Source organism: Lasioglossum baleicum, chromosome 10 (assembly GCF_051020765.1).
Source record: "Lasioglossum baleicum chromosome 10, iyLasBale1, whole genome shotgun sequence".
Taxonomy (NCBI): Eukaryota; Metazoa; Arthropoda; class Insecta; order Hymenoptera; family Halictidae; genus Lasioglossum; species Lasioglossum baleicum.
In genome coordinates, this window is record NC_134938.1 from 11,341,840 (window position 1) to 11,363,589 (window position 21,750).

General features: G+C 37.9%; 2 protein-coding genes across 13 annotated transcripts in view; one reads left to right on the plus strand and one right to left on the minus strand.

The window, feature by feature from the left end:
- Positions 1–8,104, plus strand: part of LOC143212864 (uncharacterized) — a 93,813-nt gene extending 85,709 nt beyond the window's left edge. For 5 of the 10 annotated variants that reach the window (XM_076432122.1, XM_076432119.1, XM_076432121.1 and 2 more), the window contains one exon: positions 359–4,447. In XM_076432122.1, the coding sequence (XP_076288237.1) occupies positions 359–646 (288 nt within the window). In that variant the 3' untranslated portion in view covers positions 647–4,447. Of the gene's footprint in view, positions 1–358 lie in introns of those variants that run through there. The other 5 variants (XM_076432124.1, XM_076432125.1, XM_076432123.1 and 2 more) reach the window with 3 other exon arrangements.
- The window catches only part of Cep290 (Centrosomal protein 290kDa), a 79,576-nt gene that overhangs the window by 2,613 nt on the left and 55,213 nt on the right, over positions 1–21,750 (minus strand). The window contains exon 24 of one of the 3 annotated variants that reach the window (XR_013009797.1): positions 3,498–3,589. The exons of 1 other annotated variant lie outside the window; for it this stretch is intronic. The gene's annotated coding sequence lies outside the window, so the exon portion shown is untranslated. Of the gene's footprint in view, positions 1–1,733; positions 3,590–21,750 lie in introns of those variants that run through there. One more of the 3 variants, XM_076432096.1, reaches the window with a different exon arrangement.

The window sequence follows — 21,750 nt, forward strand, 5'->3', positions numbered from 1 at the left end:
TTTTTTCTTTTTTCAATACTGAAATCAGGCTTTTATGTTTATCATTCAATGAAGTAAATTTACGTTATAAGCGGATATTGTTATGCAAGTTAATTGATGTATGTAAAAAAATGGAAGTAATTCAATCGAGAAAAAAACGAAGTTAAAGTCACGTACGTGATCGTGATTCTGCGATCACTGTTATCATTCACGGTTACTGATTTCGCACGTCATCACTAGTGTCAACTGTTCATAGCATAATTATTTCTCTCGTGTATAAATGAAGAAAATGTGTAACAGGATTTTACAGAAATGATGCTTAAATTGCATTTTGAGCTCGAATTTGAGTTTGCTGATGGTTAATTGCTTTTTGTTACAGACACCAGATACAGAACCGTCTGCGAGGTCGTTGAGGTTCGGTGGCGCATTGTTGGAACCGGCGCGAGTAGTCTTTTGCGGTACCTTTTGCAAAAATCTTGGCAGATTGTTGTTTATTCGGAATATTGGTTGCTTTGTAAATTGTCCAGAATTGTGGAGGCCATCTACACCTATGAAACCAATGCCATCTACAACTATGAAACCAATGCCATCTACAACTATGAAACCAATGTCACCTACATCTATGACCACAATGCCAAATAAAACTCCTAAACCACCATCGGGCTAAACTTCCGAAGACGTCCATGCTCATGCATCGCCACAACTACAACTTTGAAAAAATACTAAGATGAAAGGAGGCAATACCTCCACTTTGTTAACTTAATACGACTAATATTATGCATTTATATTCAAGTTTGATTTATATTGTTTGAGAACACAGGTTAACCATTGTCAAATACAGGAACAGAAACAAATTTGAGATTAAATTAAAGTTAAGCCTAATATGTTGAATAATAAATAAACAAATTTATTTTATTGCGAACGGGCAGAAGAAAGCCTATCTTCGCGAATCAGGCTCTCCAATGTCGCCAGATTGGGGAAATAGAGGGGAATACAGTTTACCCCCTCTCTGATAACCAGATTAATATGTGAAACCAGTCTACGGTCTTAGTGGGGGATGTTGGAGTATGCTCATGGTAGTGAAATCAGATAGTGAAAAGGGAAAAGGCGGAGTGAGAAAATGGACCGTTTTTGGTCGATTCTGGCGACACCACAAAACTGATAATCTGACAACGTTGCATACTTTAGACTTGACAACGCTGTAGAAGTTTGGCCAGTCGAACCCGAGTCACCTGAGGATCTAGTTCTCGAATTCACAGTTCTCAAAGCGTAGAGGACGCTTAAATTACTGGCATTTTAAAGTGACGGTACTTCAGATTCCTGTGGACACCAAGTCCCATAAGAACCAACGAGATACTATATACATATGTATAGTATCTCGTCGGTGGTTGAGTCTCCTGAACGACAAAAACAGTAAACTATAAAATAATAATTTAGTTAATTGTAAGAACTGTATCGATTAAGCAGCAAACACCATTATTAAACAATCACATTTATCAGTTGTTGAGACAATGATCGTCCGGAGATTATGCTACATTATCAACGTTCGATAACGAAACTGAAATATCGATGTTGCTGGAAATTAGCAGTTTTCTCGCGCCATCTACGTAAATAGAACAATCAATTAGCGAACTACAGAAAACTGCAACATAGAAGTTAGAGATTCGAGACTAGAGTTTACAGCGTTGCCAGATTTAAGAACGCTATGACGCTATCTTGCAATTTGACCTTGAAATCTTCAGGTCGTTAACAGTGACCTACTCGATTTATCTGATTTGTGTCGTGTTTAGGCTCGTTTCAATCGGCAAATCATTTCCAATCCATTGAAAATGCTTCTGCAACGTAATTACAAAGTACGACAATAATTTATGCTGTCAGGCTTATCAATTTAAAAATCAGAGTCTAAAAAATAAGAATGAAAAGGTTTCGCAGATGATTTTGTATTACCGTTAGCTGTGCCAGTGTAATAAATGGCAGTGACGAGTGCCTATTAATTTCGGCTAATTTCTGTGAATGATTGGGAGCTGGCAAAGCAAACTTAGCAAACATTCGAAAACGCATATAGGACATCAATTATGATTGAGTTGCGTCTATGACCTTTCACGCAGGTCAATGGTGTGCATTGTATGAGAAAGCTGACTGGTTGGAAGGCGATAGACACCACGTGATCATGCTGTCACTGAGTCGGTGATGCTACCAATGACGCCAAGGATTCAGGAAATTCCAACGGGTCGATAATAATGTGACCGACAACGAGGCCTCGGGAATATTCTGTTTGCGTTGGTCCTACGCCCTTACACCTTTTCTTATTCCCCGTCCTGTTATAACAAATATTTTCTACGCGAATCTCTCAATTATATTCCGTTCATCTTACTTGCGTAAATAAATCGACAAAGTTCCCTGTACACGAAATACAAGTTTAAGCTAAAAGTAATCAGAAATTGTGTAACTGTCTCATTAGAAGATAGAACGTTGTTGTTCGTCATGCTTTTTTTATAAAAGTTGTACGGTAGTGTGAGTAACATTTTTCTGGTTAAAACAAGCCCAAACACGGTACAGTTCACATTACATTTACGCGTATAATTCACAATGTTGTAGAATCTCGATTATCCGAACTAGGTCGGACAAAATCGTCTCGATTTTAAGAGGGTTCTTTGAGACGCATTTATAATGTGTTCCCGTAGGAATTTTTGGACGTTTGAAGGCTCAAATTGAAGCTGGAAAATCGCACTTGATGATAGGGTCAGTTAGGTTAAGAAATGAGTACCAGATCTTATAAAAAATTTGATGAAATTCAGCCGTCAGCTCGGACGAAATCAACGAGATTCATGGGTATCTTTGAGACAAGTTTGGAATGCGTTCCCGTAGGAATCTTTGGACGTCCGAAGGTTCAAATTAAAGCTGGAAGATGACACTTTGTAACAGGTGTAGTTGGGTTTAAAAGAAATTGCAAATCGTGTCCCAATTTTGAGGGGATTCTTCCAGACGATTTTAGAATGTGACACGCGATTATATGTAGATACGGTCGAGTGAATAATAAAATGCAAGTGGGATTCAATTATTTATGCGATTAAAATTATGTATTGCACTATAGAGCGTGCAATGTGCACGATTCGAGCAGGCTGATAACCAGTGATGCCATATGGTATCCAAACGGATATCATGTACTCTCCTCCTTTTCCCCTTCCACTATCCCATTGCAGCATCATGCGCACGCTCCAACGTCCCCCACTAAGAGCGTAAACTACGGCGCCGTAGACTGGTCTGGTCATCAGAGAGGGGGTTATCATCCCACCGTGATTCCCCTCATATGGAATCACTGCTGATAACGTTCAATTTCTTTACACGATTCAATTACGCCAGACAATGGTTGGCTATCCAGAGCTATGCACAGATGCAAACCAGATTGCATATAATTAAGGACTGCATGGAAAATAGCACGGCGCTTATGCTTTTGATATGACAATTAACAACGTGACCACGGACTTAGATTGTGCGGACATAAATATAATAAATACCGATCATAGTCAAGGTTGTCATTTGACGCACAGTTGACATATTCTTCGTGTGCTATTCTTCGGTCACGTTCAACAGCTGCCTTTTCCTCGAACTGCAAATAATAATGAAACAACAACAATGTAATGTTGACGTCAAGATATATTCATTATCTTAAAAGTTCATATATTTTTGTGCAGTTTTGCAGTTTATTTGAGGACGACGTAAGTTTTGCATACATTGTTTCGCGACACAATGTTTCAGAACGTGTTACAGAAAATAGCGAACAGTTATACTTTAGGTTTTTTAATACTTCACGGTCTCGGATGATAGTATATAAGCTGACTGACAGATCCGTTGGACACAGTGCTCGTGCCAGTGAGTTTTCCTAGAGCAAATTCTCATCATGTTCTGCTTCAGCACGTGGATTACTTTACTGATATTGATCGGTTCCGTCTGGTCACAGGTTAGATTTTCTGCAGTTATGTTTCGATACGTTGGTATAGAGATACCAACGATTAAGATATTCAAATATTCAGAGGAAGAATTAATTTCTTTTTTCAATACTGAAATCAGCTTTTTAGTTTTCTCATTCGATGGAGTAAATTTATGTTATAAGCGGATATTGTTATGCAAGCTAATTGATGTATGTGAAAAAATGGAACTAATTCAATCGAGATAAAAACGAAGTTAAAGTCACGACCGTGATCGTGATTCTACGGTCACTGTGATTTTGCACGCCATCACTAGTGTCAACTGTTCATAGTATAATTATTTCTCTCGTGTATAAATAAAGAAAATGTGTAACAGTATTTTGAACACGAATTTGAATTTACAAATGGTTAATTGCTTTTTGTTACAGACACCAGATACAGAACCGTCTGGAAGGTCGTTGAAGTTCGGTCGTGCATTGATGGATCCCGTACGAGTACGTTGCGATGCTTCTTGCAAAAAGCTTAGCAAATTGTCGTTTATTGGGAATATTGGTTGCTTTGTAAATTGTCCTGAATTGTGGAGGCCACCTGCAACTACAAGACCAATTCGAACTGCAACTATACCACCAATAATTCCACCTGCAGCTATTACAACACCGCAAACTGCAAATACTATAACATTTAGACTACTTGCAACTGAATTCATTCCATCTACAACTACTATACCATTTAGTCCACTTGCAACTGGATTAATTCCATCTACAACTACTACACTACCACCATCGGGCTAAACTTCCACAACTACAACTTTGAAAAAATACTAATTGTAAGATGAAAAGAGGCACTACCTCCAGTTTGTTAATTTAATACGACTAATATTATGCATTTATATTCAAGTTTGATTTATATTGTTTGAGAACACAGGTTAACCATTGTCAAATACAGGAACAAGAACAAATTTGAGATTAAATTAAAGTTAAGCCTAATATGGTGAATAACGCGATAAAAAAATTTACTTTATTGCGAACAGGCAGAAGAAAGCCTCTCTTCGCGATCGGGCTCTCCAGTGTCGCCAGATTGGGGAAATGGAGGGGAATACAGTTTACCCCCTCTCTGATAACCAGATTAATATGTGAAACCAGTCTACGGCTTAGTCAGATCAGATAGTGGAAGGGGAAAAGACGGAGTGAGAAAATGGACCGTTTTTGGTCGATTCTGGCGACAATCACGAAACTGATAATCTGACAACATTGTATACTTTGGACTCGACAACACTGTTTGACCAGTCGAACCCAAGTCGCACTGTGGATCTAGTTCTCGAATTCACTGTTCTCAAAGCGTAGAAGGCGCTAAAATTATTAGCATTTTAAGGTGACGGTACTACAGATTCCTATGGTCACCAAGTCCCATAAGGTGTCGGGTCTATTTCTATATCACGTCTGTGATGCCAACTATGCACTAATATATTCTTAACATATCTTTAGTCGTACAATTTCTTGTATTAGTTGCACAACTTATTTGAAGTACAGCACGATAACTAGAAAATTTATTAGAAATATTTCCACAAGATCCTGTCGCAGTACAGTGCAGAAAACGATGATTAAGATTTTATAAGTCAATATTATTTTATTCATCAATTTATTAATTACTCGTTCAATAGATAACTTACCGGATGAAGATACTACAGAACATTTATGAAGTCATGCTGTTCCCGCATACTGGGAATTGGTGGCGCCACCGATCCTGTTTCGGACGATAGCGAAAGAATGTTTAAAAAACAATGCACATTCCACAATTTTTATAACTGATTGAAACTTGATTGAAAATAGCGAAAATTGTAAGAATCTAAATTCGATTTCAATAAAACTTTTTGTACATGTATATAATTAACTTTGATTTACCAAATACATGTTTCAATCTTTTATTAAAGGCACAGATAAAAAATTGAAATTCGTCACGTTTATTTTGAAAATTTTGAATTTGAATCGAATTGAGAATTTTGAAGAAGTTATTCGTTTTGAAAAGATATGTATGTACGAATAATTTTGTCCGCCCACTGTAAACAAAACTGTATTGCAATAAAAGTAAATTTATATGTAGAACAAATAAGAGAAACTTCACTTTCTATCAATTTTCCGCCAAATGAAGTTCTGAAAAAACATTTTCGAAGTTGTTCGAGCTCATTCTGGAGAAGTTATTCTATTTGAGAATTTGCCGACTGGCTGAATTTCTCTCAGAATCATTTATGCTGTGGTTTCCATTGGTTTAATTGGTGAACGGATTGGATTCGAATCGCAGTGGATTTTTGGCGACCTAACCCCCGAAAAGCTATGAAAGGAGGCAAAACGACGCATCCGCGCGAAAAAAATAAGACCTTGCTCCCGTTGTGAAAGTAATGTCGGGCAACCTATTACGAGAAGCGTATGTCCTCTCACTTTCTGCATACGTGCGCACAATGAGCTGCTGGGCGAATTACATCAAACGAGGATTAATACCGTAAAAGGTAGTCGGGATTAATTGCTACGAAAGCCTCGGCAGCTACGCCGATAAATCCTCGATCAAAGATCCACTCGTCCCCCTTGCAAATTCCCTTTTGTTTGCGCTTATCCACATATAAGAAATTCCTATTCTTCTACGTAGCCAATAGACAACAGATTTTATGCATTTATGACAGAGTTGGGCAAAAATTTAATCAACGATTGACGAATAAATTTCTGCTCCAATCGTTAATCGCAATTAACAATTAAACTCCTACTTTAGTCGTTAATTGCGGTTAACGTTACAGTCTTTTCAATTGTAATCGCCAATTGGATAATTGATTAATTAACTGCTGAAATTTCGAAATGAAATACGGAATCAAAACTGTATGCATACTGAAAAAAATGTAAACTGAGTTTTTGTTGATATATATTTCTGTCAATTCTCCATCTCCGCTCTCTGTCTCTCTCTTCCTACTTATTACAATTTATGGATAGACAGTGTGGCGATTAACTTCAACAATTGATTGAATCAGTCTCTGATTTTTCGACGATTTCTTTTTTTAATCAACGATTGACGATTAACTTCATCAATCGATTGAATCAGTCGTCCATTTTTCAATGATTACCTTTAAATCTTGGTTAAAATTTTAATTGATTAATGCCCAACTCCGATTTATGACAAAACTGAGTAATTTAAAATGGTATACACATTAGAAGATTTTAAGAATACTGTTATATTACTTTCAACCCACTAAACATATTAAAAGAGAAAATACATTTCTACTTCACTTCAGTTTGTTGCAATTCAGGTAGAAAAATTTTATTTATTTTATTCGAGTGGGTAGATGAAACGTAAAACATTAGGAAGATAAAAGTTAGCAGTATGAATATACATGGGGATCAATTTATTAGAATTATTGAAGGAATATATTTTTAGTTGGTTTTCCAGTACTTTGTAGTTGATGTGGACAATTAATAGTAGGTTCCTGTAAGCTTGTAATTGACGTGGACAATTTTTTAATTTACAATTTTGCAATTGACGTGGAAAAAAGAGCATTAACTTTTAAGGATCAAAGGTATTAGAGAACGTGATTATAATTAGATTTAACAGATAGTATACAACGTGATCGTTTAATAGTGTTCTGAAATGTAACAGAATACTCGTATCGAGTTGATTACACTGCAATCAGAAACCGAACGACTCGAAACTTTCTCAAATAGCAGAAATCGTTATCACAAGAAGCATAACAGAATCCGATCGACGAAGGCTAAAATTGTGATCGAGTAACTGGCTGACCGCTAACAGGACATCGAACAATAGGCATAACAGGATATAGTGATGCAGGATATACTCAGGTTAGGCTCGCCTGATGTGAATCACGCGGCGAGGTATGCAAAAGAATGAAAGTTCCGCCACGTCCTGCTCATAAACTCGATTCCTTCGCCAAAGTGTATGATCCAACATAGTTGGTACTGTATTTTACAAAGAATTTTACGAAGTTCCTAAATCCCAGATAGCAAAAAGACGTCTTAAAGACGTCTGCAGTTGGGCATTCAGACAATTAAAGATGTTCCGAATGTCCTACGAACATCTTCCGAACGTCTCCTGAACGTCTTGTTCGTAGGACATTCGGGAGGTCTTTAAGACGTCCCTAAGAAGTCTTGAAGGTCCATAAATGTTAATTACATTAAAAGAAGGGAAGAGTAAAAATAGATTTCGACAAAAACGAGTTTAAAGCTAAACCTAGCTTTATCAGAAGAACGTATGTGGAATTGACATACAAAGTGTAATAAAATTAACAATTGCAATTAAAATCACTATAAAAATAATAAAAATTGAAGTTGACATTGAAGAGTTGAAATTTAAGAGTTGAAATTGAAAGCGAATTTGAAGTTGTAGTTGAAGAGTTGACATTGAAGAGTTGAAATTAAAGAGTTGTAATTTAAGAGTTGAAATTGAAGAGTTGAAATTGAAATTTGTGTTAAAATTGAAGTTGAGATTGAAGAGTTGAAATTGATGTTAAACTTGAAATTGAAGTTGAAATTGGAGTTGAAGTTGAAGTTGAAGTTGAAGTTGAAATTGAAGCTGAGATAGAAGAGTTGAAATTGAAGAGTTAAAATTAATGAGTTCATATTGAACAGTTGAAATTGAAGAGTTAAAATTTTAGAGTTGAAATCGAAGAGTTGAATTTGAAATTGAAATTAATGTTACAATTGAAATTGAAGTGGGAATAGAAAAATTGAAAAGTTGAAATTGAAGAGTTGAAATTGTAGAGCTGAAATAGACGATTTGAAATTGAAATTGATGTTAAAATTGAAATTGAAAAATTGAACAGTTGAAATTGAAGTTTTTAAGAGTTGAAATTGAAATTAATGTTACAATTGAAGTTGAATCGATCAATTGTGAGAGCCAGGAATTAATTGGCGCCGCTAAGAACAACATAACAATACAACTGGAGCTCTACAATAATTTAATAGAACAATTCTCAGAGCCCGTGTTGATTAATTGAATATTAATTTCACGCACAATTGTATCTCCATTGTTCTTCAGAGCTTTCTCTTCGACTCCTCGTTCTCAGGAGTGTTGTTATCGTCGAATTGATTGATAACAATCTAAATAGCTCATTTGTCTCCAGAAAGTAAATCTTACTAGTCCAGCTGAGATGCTGGAAGGTAAATACAGAACGCTCGTTGTATTGTATTGTATATGTATATGTTCGAAACGTGAGTGATAGCTCGACGGGTATGAAACGAGAGGAAGAACGAGAAAGAAAGGGTTATGTGGATACCAAGGAGAAAGAGAAAGAGAGAGACAGATGATTTAATACATGTATACTGGTTGCGTATTCTGACCTAGTTTTCTTCCGAACTGAGTAGTCACTTCCAAGTTTCCCAGGCTGTTTTGATTGACTGGAAAGTAATTTTCCTGTTAACCCGATGACCGTTTCATTCTTTTAAGGTGAGCTGTTCTGAACGCGTAATTTGACACTGTTTGAAGTAGTATTAACCGATTATGATCAGACAGGGGACTGAGAAAAGGAAATTCTTTTCAACGCCCCACCTCGGAGACTGTAGATTCGGTAAAAATCGTTTTTTGATTTATTATAAGTAGACTGCGGATTTTATGCATTTATGACAAAAATAAGACAGCGGATTTTATGCAGAATTTTGTTTTGTAACATTTCCACTTAAATTCGGAAAGTAACGAGATAAGAGTTTCCCTCTATAATTTTTAATTAATAATGAAAGATGGACATAATCCCGAAATTTATTCTGCTCTGAAATTTAATCAGAAATTAATATATTTCGCGCAATATCACAGAGCAATGCATATATTAACTTCGACAGGCAACAGACAGTCGAACAGGATCGAATTTTGATAAAACAACCGCGTTGCATGTGAAATAGCCGCAAGTATAGCGAGCGTCATTATTTTTTATCCGGTCCATTACCAAAAGCACGTGCAGTTTGTTGCAACTTAACTTGCCAATAAAATCGCGATTAATTTTTGGTGTCGTCCGGAATGATGCTGCAGAGCGTTCCATGCGTGTAATACGCGACATAATGATGATTCGATTTTACCATTAATTCTTATTAAGGAGGACGATGTTTTTACGAATGTGGTCGAGATTATATTTTTGTTGGTGATGTCATGACAGGCGAGAATCGGGAAAAGATATGACGGTGCCTCGATAAAAATTAATGGCGATAAAAAAAGGTGAAATCATACAATTAATATATTAATCTATGGGCGACGGGTTAACTTTACAATTTTACAATTATTCTTTATTTTGAGAGTAGGCGAAGACTATACTTTACTATGCAATGTACACACACATATAATATATGTACTATACTATGTTATGTAATATACTATACTATATACTGCACTATGTAATATACTACATATAAACTCTATACTATACAGTGGCCGAAATTTCTATAAAGTCATCTTCTTTTTCATAGATATTTTTAAAATATCACCATTTTTGTGTTGATTTATCGTATCTGGTCTTGTGCTTTGTAGACACTCGGATAGAGGGACTGCGTACTCTAGACCGCTATGTTTACTATTTAAGTTTGTTTTGATTATTTTCTGTGTGGTGCAGAACACAAGTGCGAAGTTTCTATAAAGTCACTTACAGTGTTTCTCTGTATTCTGAGCAGAGAACTACGGAAAACTGCGAATATTCTAAAAGTATTAGTTTTAGAACTCACAGAAATTCTGTTTGTTATAATTTGATTCACGTGTATGAGAATGCCGCGAGGAAAAGTACTAACAAGTGAAGAAAAAGCATCAATCGATGCTTATAAAGATATGGGTTGCTCTAATCGCGCAATTGCTAAGAAAACTAATCGGTCATATACTGTGATTAATAATTATATGAATTTACGTGAAAATTACGGGAAAAATCATCTTGAAGGTAGTAATAAAAAATAGTCAAAGAGACAACATTAAATATTAATGAGGTCTGCAGCTAAGGAAAGGAAAAATACAGCACAATTTCGAGCTGAATTGGAGCTCTCAGTAACAACAAGACATGTGCAACAACCTTTAAATTCTTCTGGACAAAAATACAACGTAAACCAGGCCTTAAAGAAGTACATACATAAACCGGCCCGTATTGATTTCGCACGGGCGCAAAACACACTGACTTTATAGTTTCGGCCACTGTACATATAATATACTATACTATGTAATATACTATACTATAGTGCACTATGGACAATATTGTACTATTCAAATAATATACTACAGTATACTACACTATATGCTATGCAATATACTGTACATAATACATAATATACTACACTACACTATGTATACTATGCTATGTAATATGATATACATATAATATACCATAGTATATATTATACACTCCTATATATATATATGTATATATATATATACATCATATAATAGTATATTAGAATATACATATAATATACTTATAATACAATTATAATATATTTATAATATACTATTATACTATACGATAATATAATATACTATACTATGCTACGTAATATACTGTACATATAATATACTATACTGTGCTGTGTAATATGCTATACGATTCTATACCCAACCCGAAAAATGGGTGATTTTCGCGCGCCGCTGCGTGAAAAGCGGGTTGACCCGCCAATTACGATAATCACGGTACAAATGGTTTTCGCTAATTCGTCGGCTGCCGCGCGATCCAATCACAGATCTCGGTCTCTGATTTAGTGGAGAGTGTGTCGGCCGACCCTGATCGCAGCTGCTCGAACAGCCGCATTCTGGCTCGTGCGCTTGAGGATCGACTTTCGCTAAATCACATGATGCTAAGTCACATGCGTTCTGCGCAATCCTGCATCTCGGTGCAGTCACGAGGAGGAGAAGGAGAAGGAGAAAGAGAGATCCTCTCCATGGGAGAATCGTGTTTTCCCCGACACTCGTACAGGTGTACTCTCTTACGTTCAGGTCGTAGACACAGGGATCGATCCTCGCAGCCGAGCGATCTTTCTTTTCGCAGTTCCCCTTCACAATCAGAGAATAATAGGGTAGCTGGGGAAACATTTTGCCGCGTGATCCGATCGATCTCCTTTTTTTTATCGCACGCGAACTTCTGCCAAGATTGCGGAGCTGATGTTCCTCTTGAGAATTTCACCCTTCGTCCTCCGAGGAACAAATGTTAATCAATGTTGCTGGAATATTGTATAATTTCATTGTACTGTTTGGAAAATTAAGGGGAAAGTCGGCTAATGAAGGAACTATACAGGGTGTCGAAAAATTCCTTGATCAGGTTCCTGAGATGATTTGAAGCAACATTTTCCTTTGCAAAAATGTTATCCGCGGCTTTGTTTAGGAGTTATTAACGAAAAACACGACCGTGCCAACACGCGTCTAGATCGCGTTCTGATTGGTCCGTGTTTTTCGTTAATAACTCCTTAACAAAGCCGCGGACGCCATTTTTGCTCAGGAAAATGTAGCTTCAGATGATCTCAGAAACCTCTCATTTCCGGCTGTTCAAGGAATTTCCGGACACCCTGTATAGGGACAAAAACCTTACTAGATTTTGGGTCGAAACATGGGTTTGCGGGCTTCAGTTGTTTGTCCTTATTTGAGCAGATTTCGGGTTGGCTGAGGGCTCATTCTAAAGAGGGTAGCTTAAATACACCGCGCACAACTCATGATTTGACGAGATTATGTTTATATCTAATAATATGAGTGTCTAAAGTAGAGAAAAAATCGAATAAAAAACACTCGCAGATTCCAATGTATTTTTCTGTCTCTAAAAGACTTTTTTGACTGATATGTTGGGCACAGTGCGGTGCGATGAACCTTCCTCTATCAAATGAACCTTTGTGCAGCTCAAAATATGCTCGTATAACGATAAATAACCGAAGCCTGCAAACCCATGTTTCGGGTGCTCTTTACTTTACCGGACTCCAAATTTTTGCCTTTCTCCTACAAATTATGATGTATTTGGTATGTAATCCAGTAGATTTGTACCCGGGGCGGCTGCAGATCGAAGTTTCGATCCTGTAGGATCAATGGTTCAGAAGTTATGCTTGCTTAAAGTTGTCCATTTTTCAGTGTTTTTGACAGGTAAGGGCGCTGCCATATTAGTTTATAGTGTCGCGCGCCGCTTACCGAGCAGAGCCGCTAGATGGTAGTTGGTTGGTGGTTAGGTCGGGGGGGGGGCAAGGAAAGCGGCTCTTTCAAAAACACTGCAGATTGCTCAACTTTGAGCAAGCATAACTCCTGAATCATTGATCCTACAGGATCGAAACTTCGATCCGTAGCAGCCCCGGGTACAAATCTATTGGATTACATACCAAATACATCATAATTTATAGAAAGGCACAAATTTTTAGTTCGATAAAGTAAAGTTGACCCCATGTTTCGACCCAAAAATTAGTCAGATTTTAGTTCCCTCCAAAATTCCCTGCAGAAAAGTCACATGACTACACTTCCACCTTACGGGAACGTTAAACAATTTTTCGTGACGCAGACGTTCGGTGAATTTTATACCGCAATGTTTCATTTCTTTTGTTTTCACGGAGCACGAGTACCGGTTACATGAGTTACTCTTCTTAATCACACCGGGAGAGGCGTATCAATTATTTGCAAGTATTTTGAACGTGTGTTTCGGACGGATCGTATTGATCCCGTGACTTTTTGTTCTGTCGCCGACAATTAGCGTGACGGGTTGCGTCACCGATAATTCGTCGAATTATCATACAATTATCCTATACAGTGAGAGTAAAAAGTATTCGTACGCCCTTTAAAATAGCATAACTTTTTTATAATTGTACCAAATGACCTGATTTATTTATAATCGGTTAGAAGCATCGGTTTACGAAAAGGTATGCAAAGAAAATTTTCCAAAAATTATAATTTACAGGGTCAAAAACCGTCATTTTTTAATACTTTTTTATTTGGACCCTTAATGGAAATTTAAAATACATCTTTTGTAGATCTATGTTAGTTATACACATACTGAAAATTTCATCGAAATCGGTTGACGCAGGAGAAAACGACACGCATCGAAAAGTTGTACGATTCAGTGGATTTTAAAAACTGTGATTTTCACAATTTTTAACCGCTTGTAACTCGTGCGTATATTAATCGATTTCGATAGAATTTTCAGCATGTGTGTAAGTGACATAGATCTACAAAACACATATTTTAAATTTTCATTAAGGACCCAAATAAAAAAGTTTTAGTAAATGCATTTTTTATTTTTACATGTAACCATGTAAATTATAATTATTTGGAAAATCGTTTTTGCTTATCATTTCGTAAACCAATGCTTCTAATTGACGATAAGAAATCAGGTCGTTCGGTATAATTATTATAAAAATGTTATTCTGTTTTAAAGGGTGTACGAATACTTTTTACACTCACTGTATGTACCGATTCTTTGGTTTCTCGCGTGTTCTGTAATTGATTCGGTATTAAAGTAATTGGGCAGCTTCGGTTTCACCCACTCTCGCAACGCTTGGTAAAACGTATAATTTGTGGTCGCGCGAGTGACAAATCGTCGTATTCAGCGACGCATCTCGTCTCTTTCGTAATTTGCATTTTAAATAATCGTCCACTCTAATTCCTACTGGAACTCATTCCAAAATTGTCGCAAAGAACGAGAGCATAACGCCGCTTGCTCGAGGTATTTAGGTGTACGGAGTACGCGTTAGAGATTTGCTCTAATGCATCTGAATGGACGTGAAAGATGTTGCAGGGGCAGGAAGCGGCGAAGAAAAAGGGAAAGGATACTCTCCGACGGAGAATAACATGATCGAGACACGCGGAGAAGGAAAGACGCTCCAGCCTCTGAAATCGGCTAGACCCGGTTTTGCGATACAGTTTCTTCGCCAATTATATCTCTATCAATGCAATCCGCGAGATGACTGATCGGTGAGATAACTTACAATATTGTTTATGTTACACAACTTTCTGCGGAGCACATCGGCGATATTAAAACGTTATAAGGGAACTAAATGTGATCATTAGATTTCATGGAAACAACCGTGTAACTTCGAACAATAAGAAAACTTGTTTAAATTTATCAAGACCTTTTATACAGATTAACAGAACCACTAAAGAGAGGAATAGATTATGGTTTATAAATTTCTAATGAATAATAAATTTTAAATTTGGAAATATAATAAACATAAATTTGGAAATATAATAAACGTTATAAGGGAACTAAATGTGATCATTAGATTTTATGGAAACAACCGTGTAACTTCGAACAATAAGAAAATTTGTTTAAGTTTATCAAGACATTTTATACAGGTTAACAGAACCACTAAAGAGAGGAATAGATTATGGTTTGTAAATTTTTAATAAAGAATAAATTTTAAATTTGGAAATCTCTTTAAGTTTTAAAAATTGAGAATTTTTAAATATTAAATTCTTGGGGTAAACTTTACTTTACCGGACTCAAAATTTGCGCGTTTCTCCTATAAATTATGATGTATTTGGTATGTAATCCAGTAGATTTGTACCCGGAGAACCTGCAGATCGAAGTTTCGCTCCTGTAAGATCAGTGGTTCAGGAGTTATGGTTGCTTAAAGTTGAGCAATCTGCAGTGTTTTTGACAGGTAAGGGCGCTGCCATATTCGTTTTGTAGTGACGATCGCGAGCCGATTACCACTAATTAATTATTCTGCTCGGTAAGCGGCGCGCGATCGTCACTACAAACCAATATGGCGGCGCCCTTACCTGTCAAAAACACTGAAAAATGCACAACTTTAAGCAAGCATAACTTCTGAACGATTGATCCTATACGATCGAAACTTCGATCTGCGGCCGCCCCGGGTACAAATCTACTGGATTACATACGAAATATATCATAATTCGTAGGAGAAAGGCACAAATTTTGAGTCCGGTAAAGTAAAAGGCAGCCTGTTCTTGAATTACTTATTTTGCATGAAGGTCCCCAGGTCACCGATGACGTCCACGAGAATGAATCGTAGAGGGCCCAGCAGGTGGTTCAGTCATACCAACCGCGACTCACCCGAAAACTGTACACCGTGTTCGAGAATTACAGTGACAAGAAACCGTAGAAGGCCGGAGAGATTATTCGGGTCAAATTCGCGGGGAATGCCAAGGTTTCTACCCTCCCCGTTCTTTAAGCCCGTGCTCTGGCAAGTGCATTTCTTTTTCTGCATATTACAGGCACACTGTCCTTTATGCAGGCCTCTTTGTCCGAAGTATGCTCGCGTCGACGCGTCGACGCGCCGCCCGATTGAGTTTCGGTGTCTGTAATCAGGTTTTCGCAACGGGTGGGCGTACCCCGAGGATCAAAGAATGGCACACGAGTCTTATATAACAATACGTGGCCTTATCGGTTACTACACGACCGTGCTGTGTCTCAATAAAATCGATACACCCCTAGATCGCGTTTTTCCTGACTGAAATCTGCCGTTCAGAGACGATACTCTTTGATTGATTGCTGCTGGAGTATATCGCTTCTACATGACACCTTCATTGATGCATTCGTGGCGTTCTCCCGATTACAACGAGCCCAAACACGATGCAATTCGGTTCACGGATGTCTAATTAATCCACGATTTAGTGGGACCTCGACTATCCGAACTACGTCGGATAGAATTTAAGAGGGTTCTTTGAGGCGATTTTAGAACGTGTTCCCGTGGGTATTTTTGGACGTTCGACGGCTCAAATTAAAGCTAAAGGATCGCACTTTGTGATAGAGTAAGCTAGGTTAAGAAGTTAATACGACATCGTATAAAAAATTTGATGAAATTCAGCCGTCAGCTCGAGCGAAGTCGACGCGATTGCAAGGGCATCTTTGAGACGATTTTAAGATGTGGTCCCATCGGAATTTTTGGACGTTCGAGGTCTCAAATTAAAGGTAAAAGGTTGCACTTTATGATAGGGTCAGTTAGGTTCAAAAAGAAGTATTTCCAAGGAAGTCAGACTTCGGCTCGATAAATGACGATTTCTTTAGCAGAACGTTTGTATGAACATTAAACGTATTTACATATGTGTCGAGGAGCTGTGATGGCGCACGTGCGCACGCAGAATACATGAATGAGAAGATGGTGCTCACTCGGCATAAATCTCGCCATAATATGATGCATATTTCATTGTGCGGTAGCCGTGTAGATACAAAGAGATTATGTTCCAGTTTATCACGCGTTGGTACTTGGCTTGAATTAAAACTGGAGGATCGCGCTTCGCGATAGTTGATAGAGTAGTTGTTAGTGTAGAGAGTATTCATTTAATCTAAAATATAGTTATTATATATTTTGTTTATAAAAGCACGCTGCGTGCAAAGCACCCAGCTCACGTGATCCATTTTTGCGTGTGACGTTGCTGAATGATTTGCGAAAGTCCTTTATCCTTGGCGGCAGTCCGGGCGGCTCCGGAAATTCCGTCGTAAAATTTGTTTCAAACAGGTTTGATCGGTGTGGTCATGGCAGTGTTACCGAACCGAACAAATGTGAGCGGTATCGCGAACGGCCGTCGTCGCTGAGAAACGCCTTGAATCCGGGACAATGATATAACGTCGTGTTTCGTGCGTGTACGCAGAGGTTAGTGTACGTGCGCACGCACCGCTACACAATTGCAATTGCACGCGTGCCTGAGCATCTGGCAAGTCATTTACAAACGGTATCGGTCCTCCGAAACAGATCTCGAAAAAAGAAACACGAAAGCTGCGACACTTTGCTCACAATTTAACCGCGAGCAACTTCACACTTGAATTGTTAATTTTTCCAGACGCTCTCCTCTTTCACTTTGAATCTACTTGTCTGTATCGTGAAGTGTGTTCTTTCAGTTTTAATTTGAGTCCTCGAATGTCTAAAAATTCCTACGGGGACACATTCCAAACTTGTCTCAAAGACACCCCTGAATCTCGTTGATTTCGTCCGAGCTAACGGCGGAATTTCATCAAATTTTTTATAAGATTTCGTACTCATTTTTTTAACTAACCCACCCTATCACAAAGTTCGATCTTCCAGCTTTAATTTGAGCTCTCGAACGTCCAAAAATTCCTACGGGAACACATTCTAAAATCGTCTCGAAGAACCTCCTTAAAATGATACAACTTCATCCGATCTAATTCGGATTTTCTCTATTTTTTCGACAGGATTTGGAATTTCTTTTGAAACCTGCATAACTCTATGACAAAGTGTGATTTTCCAGCTTTAATTTGAGCTCTCGAGCGTCCAAAAATTCCTACAGCATCACATTCTAAATTCGTCTCAAAGATCCCCCTTGAAATCGGTAAAATTCTGTCCGACTTAGTTCGGATAATCGAGGCTCTACAATATCGTGGATTAAACGAGCAAGCAAAATCCAAATTGTGCCGTGCTTGGACTCATTTTAACCGGAAAAATATCCCCGAGCTGTTAGTAAAACTATCATAAAGAAATAATTAAGGATAAAAAAGATTTTGTAACATTCACATGTCTTATACAGTGCTGTATTATATTCTGATTGATACAGTATTATATAATGAATGGCAGGCATTTTGTCATTCGCATAATGAAAAGTCGCTGCTTAAATCGAGACCCACATCAAGCCCGAGAAATTGTGCAACGACTCTCAATGTTGCGAAACAAATTTGAAATTTTGATCGGATCATAAACTCATAATATATATTAGATACTGAAAGTTCTCCAGTTTCGTTTCTGTAATGCAACTTGCGCAAATTGCGTGAATCGTCACGAATTTAATAATATTATATAAACCATCGATAGCTCTGAAAATTGTTTTTGTTTCAGGTTTTGCTAGTAGCAGCAGTTCGGGTGAACGGTTACGCGAAGGATGGATCGCGGATCACGCGGGGTCACAGTATTATGGATCGGGCCAAACCATAAATGTTTTCTTACACGCGAATGAATTACGCGCGAGCATGCTTGTTAGAGAGTGATACCGAATAATAATAATAGCCCGGAGTTCGAAATACCGGTTTATTTATTTACTCATCGAGTGCCTCTTTCGATTCTCGATCGATCGATCGGTCGATCAAACTGGAATCGGGGAAACGCGGCCCTGAGGCGACGTCATGTTGCTCAATAGCGCTCCATTTATCCTTTTTTTTCAACCGTTGTTCGACATAAAAGTCCATGGGCGTGGAGTAGTTTCGTTAATAACAATGTCCGAGACCCCATACGTCTCTGCCACACATTCAAATTCAATGTTTTATGTGAGCTAAAAATTATCTGCAGCACATGCAAAACTTTCACTGGCATCGCCAACGAACATTATTCATATATTATTATTTTGTGAAACCTTTATTGATGTATCCGTGACGTTTTTCCAATTCAAACGAGCCCAAGCACGATACAGTTTGAATTAGGATCGCACGTTTAATCCACGATATTGTGGAACCTCCACTATCCAAACTAGGTCAGGCGAAATTTAAAGGGGTTCTTTGAAACGTTTTTAGAATACGTTTCGGTAGGAATTTTTGGACGTTCGAGGGCTTAAATTGAAGGTAAAGGATCGCACTTTATGATAGGGTCAGTTAGGTTAAAATATGAGTACGAAATCTTTTAAAAAACTTGATGAAATTCCGCCGTCAGCTCAGACGAAGTCGTCGCGATTGCAAGGCTATTTTTAAATCAATTTTAGAATGTGTGCCCGTAGGAATTTTTAGACGTTCCAGGACTCGAATTGAAGGTAAAAGATCGCACTTTACGACGGAGTCACTTAGGTTTAAAAAGAAATACGAGATCACGTCGAAAAATTGAGAGAACTCGACCGTCGTGCCCGTTCAATCACATTTTTCTCTAACCTAGATTATTTTTCTCTGTAAACTTGTTTCGTGCTGTATATCTCAGCTTGTTGTAACAGGATCAAGCACCCTACATCGATGGGTTGTGGCAACTTTGCTACAATATTGTCGGGGATTGCAATAACTCGCTTTCGAGCGAAAGTTGCGAAAGGCGAGGTTTGTAATAACAGTGTTAAACAGGATTGTCTGTAATTTTAATCAAACAATGGCTAATTAGCCTTTTCCAGGTAACTAAATTATCTTTTTCCAGGCGACCTCTGATCCAAAACGATCGATGCAACAAACCTGCAATTTCGAGGAATAAATTTTCATTGCGTTATACCGTCGGACGATCAAAGCTTCAGGGTATGGTATTAAAATTTCTGCAAATGTAGCAATTACCTCGAAAATAAAATGCGATGTATTAAACGTTTAATAAATTCGTTACTTTTTGCATCCATTGCGTTCACTAGAAAATATTCTTATCATTTTTTAAAATTCTGCTTCGCAAAGGGTTAAAATTATTAAACGAAGAGATAGATTTTCAAGTGCCATTTACAAACGTAACAAACGGCAGAAACAGATTTCGCATAATGCAGTCTAACCGACCGTCGAACCGGAGAACGAGTTTCATTTCTTCTTCGGTCCCTTTCCACTCGGACGATTTTTGGCTAACGAGAATGGTAAAAGGGGTACTTTCTCCACACAAGTGAACATTGAAAGTGACTCGAGGTGTCACGAGGTCATCGTGAGAACGCACCTCGCGGAGCTTACGCACCAGATTTCCTTGGGCGGGCTGCCTGCTGCGCACCGGAACGTTAAATACCACTGACATCATTCTCTTTTCGTAACGGACGTGTAAAAAAAAAGAGATTAAGAAGACGCTGGGGTACGTGATGAATCATGCGACCGGATTGCACGCGTTTGTTTGATGGGAGATAGTAGAACACGACGGCCGAGTTGAATGTCTTTGATGCGGTGCCATTTTCCGAAAACGGTAAATGGTACCGGGGCATTTTCATGTTTCAACATTGCGCGTACTTCATTGTACTTATTACTAGCTGTACCCGGCCACGCGTTGCTGTGGCATTACCATTTTGACCATATTTCTGCTTCTAACTTCTGTAAAACTGTTTGACTCATTTTGTAGACTTTCGCACGCTAAGTAAACCTGTTTGCCCAAAACTCATTTCCGACAAACGATTCAGGAGTTACGGCCGAAAATACCTTCAAACAAAACTATCAACATTTTCGAGTTTATATCGTTTTTTACCCCTTAGATCGCGTCGCAGAAAAAAGTGTCAAATATGAAAGTTGTAGAGAAATAAATTTCCAATTGCCAAGGTGATCTCAGATTTTTCCTAAAACCTACCGTTGAAAAGCTACAGCTGTTTAATAACTCGGTAAACCAAAAAGTTTAAGAAAAACGTACACTTTTTGTGTTATAACTCCTGAGCTATGCAACCTACAGAATCGGATCAGTGGCCATTTGAAAGAACTCGGCGAGCTGAATTCAGTGAGTACCTCAAATTGAATATTGGTGCTACCAGTCAGAAGTTATAAGCAGAAACGTGCCCAAAAGAGGGCGAAGAAGTCGTCTCTGGTCACTAATGACGTCACAACTTTTGAACGAATGGACTTTTTCTAAAACCTTCCCGAAAAAACGCTCAAAATGGCTGAAACCCCAGCTTTCTACGTTCAGCCGTTTCGGAGATCTTAGATTATGAACAAACAAACATTTACATTTTTATTTATATAGAAAATTGGGGTAGGAATCTCGTGAACTAAATTATTATTGATCGAGTTTATGTGCGGGATAGTTCTCGAATAATCAAAAATGGTAAATGGTACCTGGCCCAATCTCGTACATGCAGATTTCAGAATATCTTGAATAGAAACATAAATAGGATAGGATATATCTTGAATGGTTATTTTAGAATGCGACTCTATAGCCTGCATGAACTTGCGCGGTATTTGACCCTCTCTAGAAGCATTCTTACACTCCAGAAATGTGCAGCTACATACCGCAAAACTTGCTGTCCTCGGTTCGCTGTTTTCCTTCGTTCTTTAAAAACCTCTTTCGCATTTTATAGAAACTGTTCGTTTGAGTTGGCTGACGTTCGT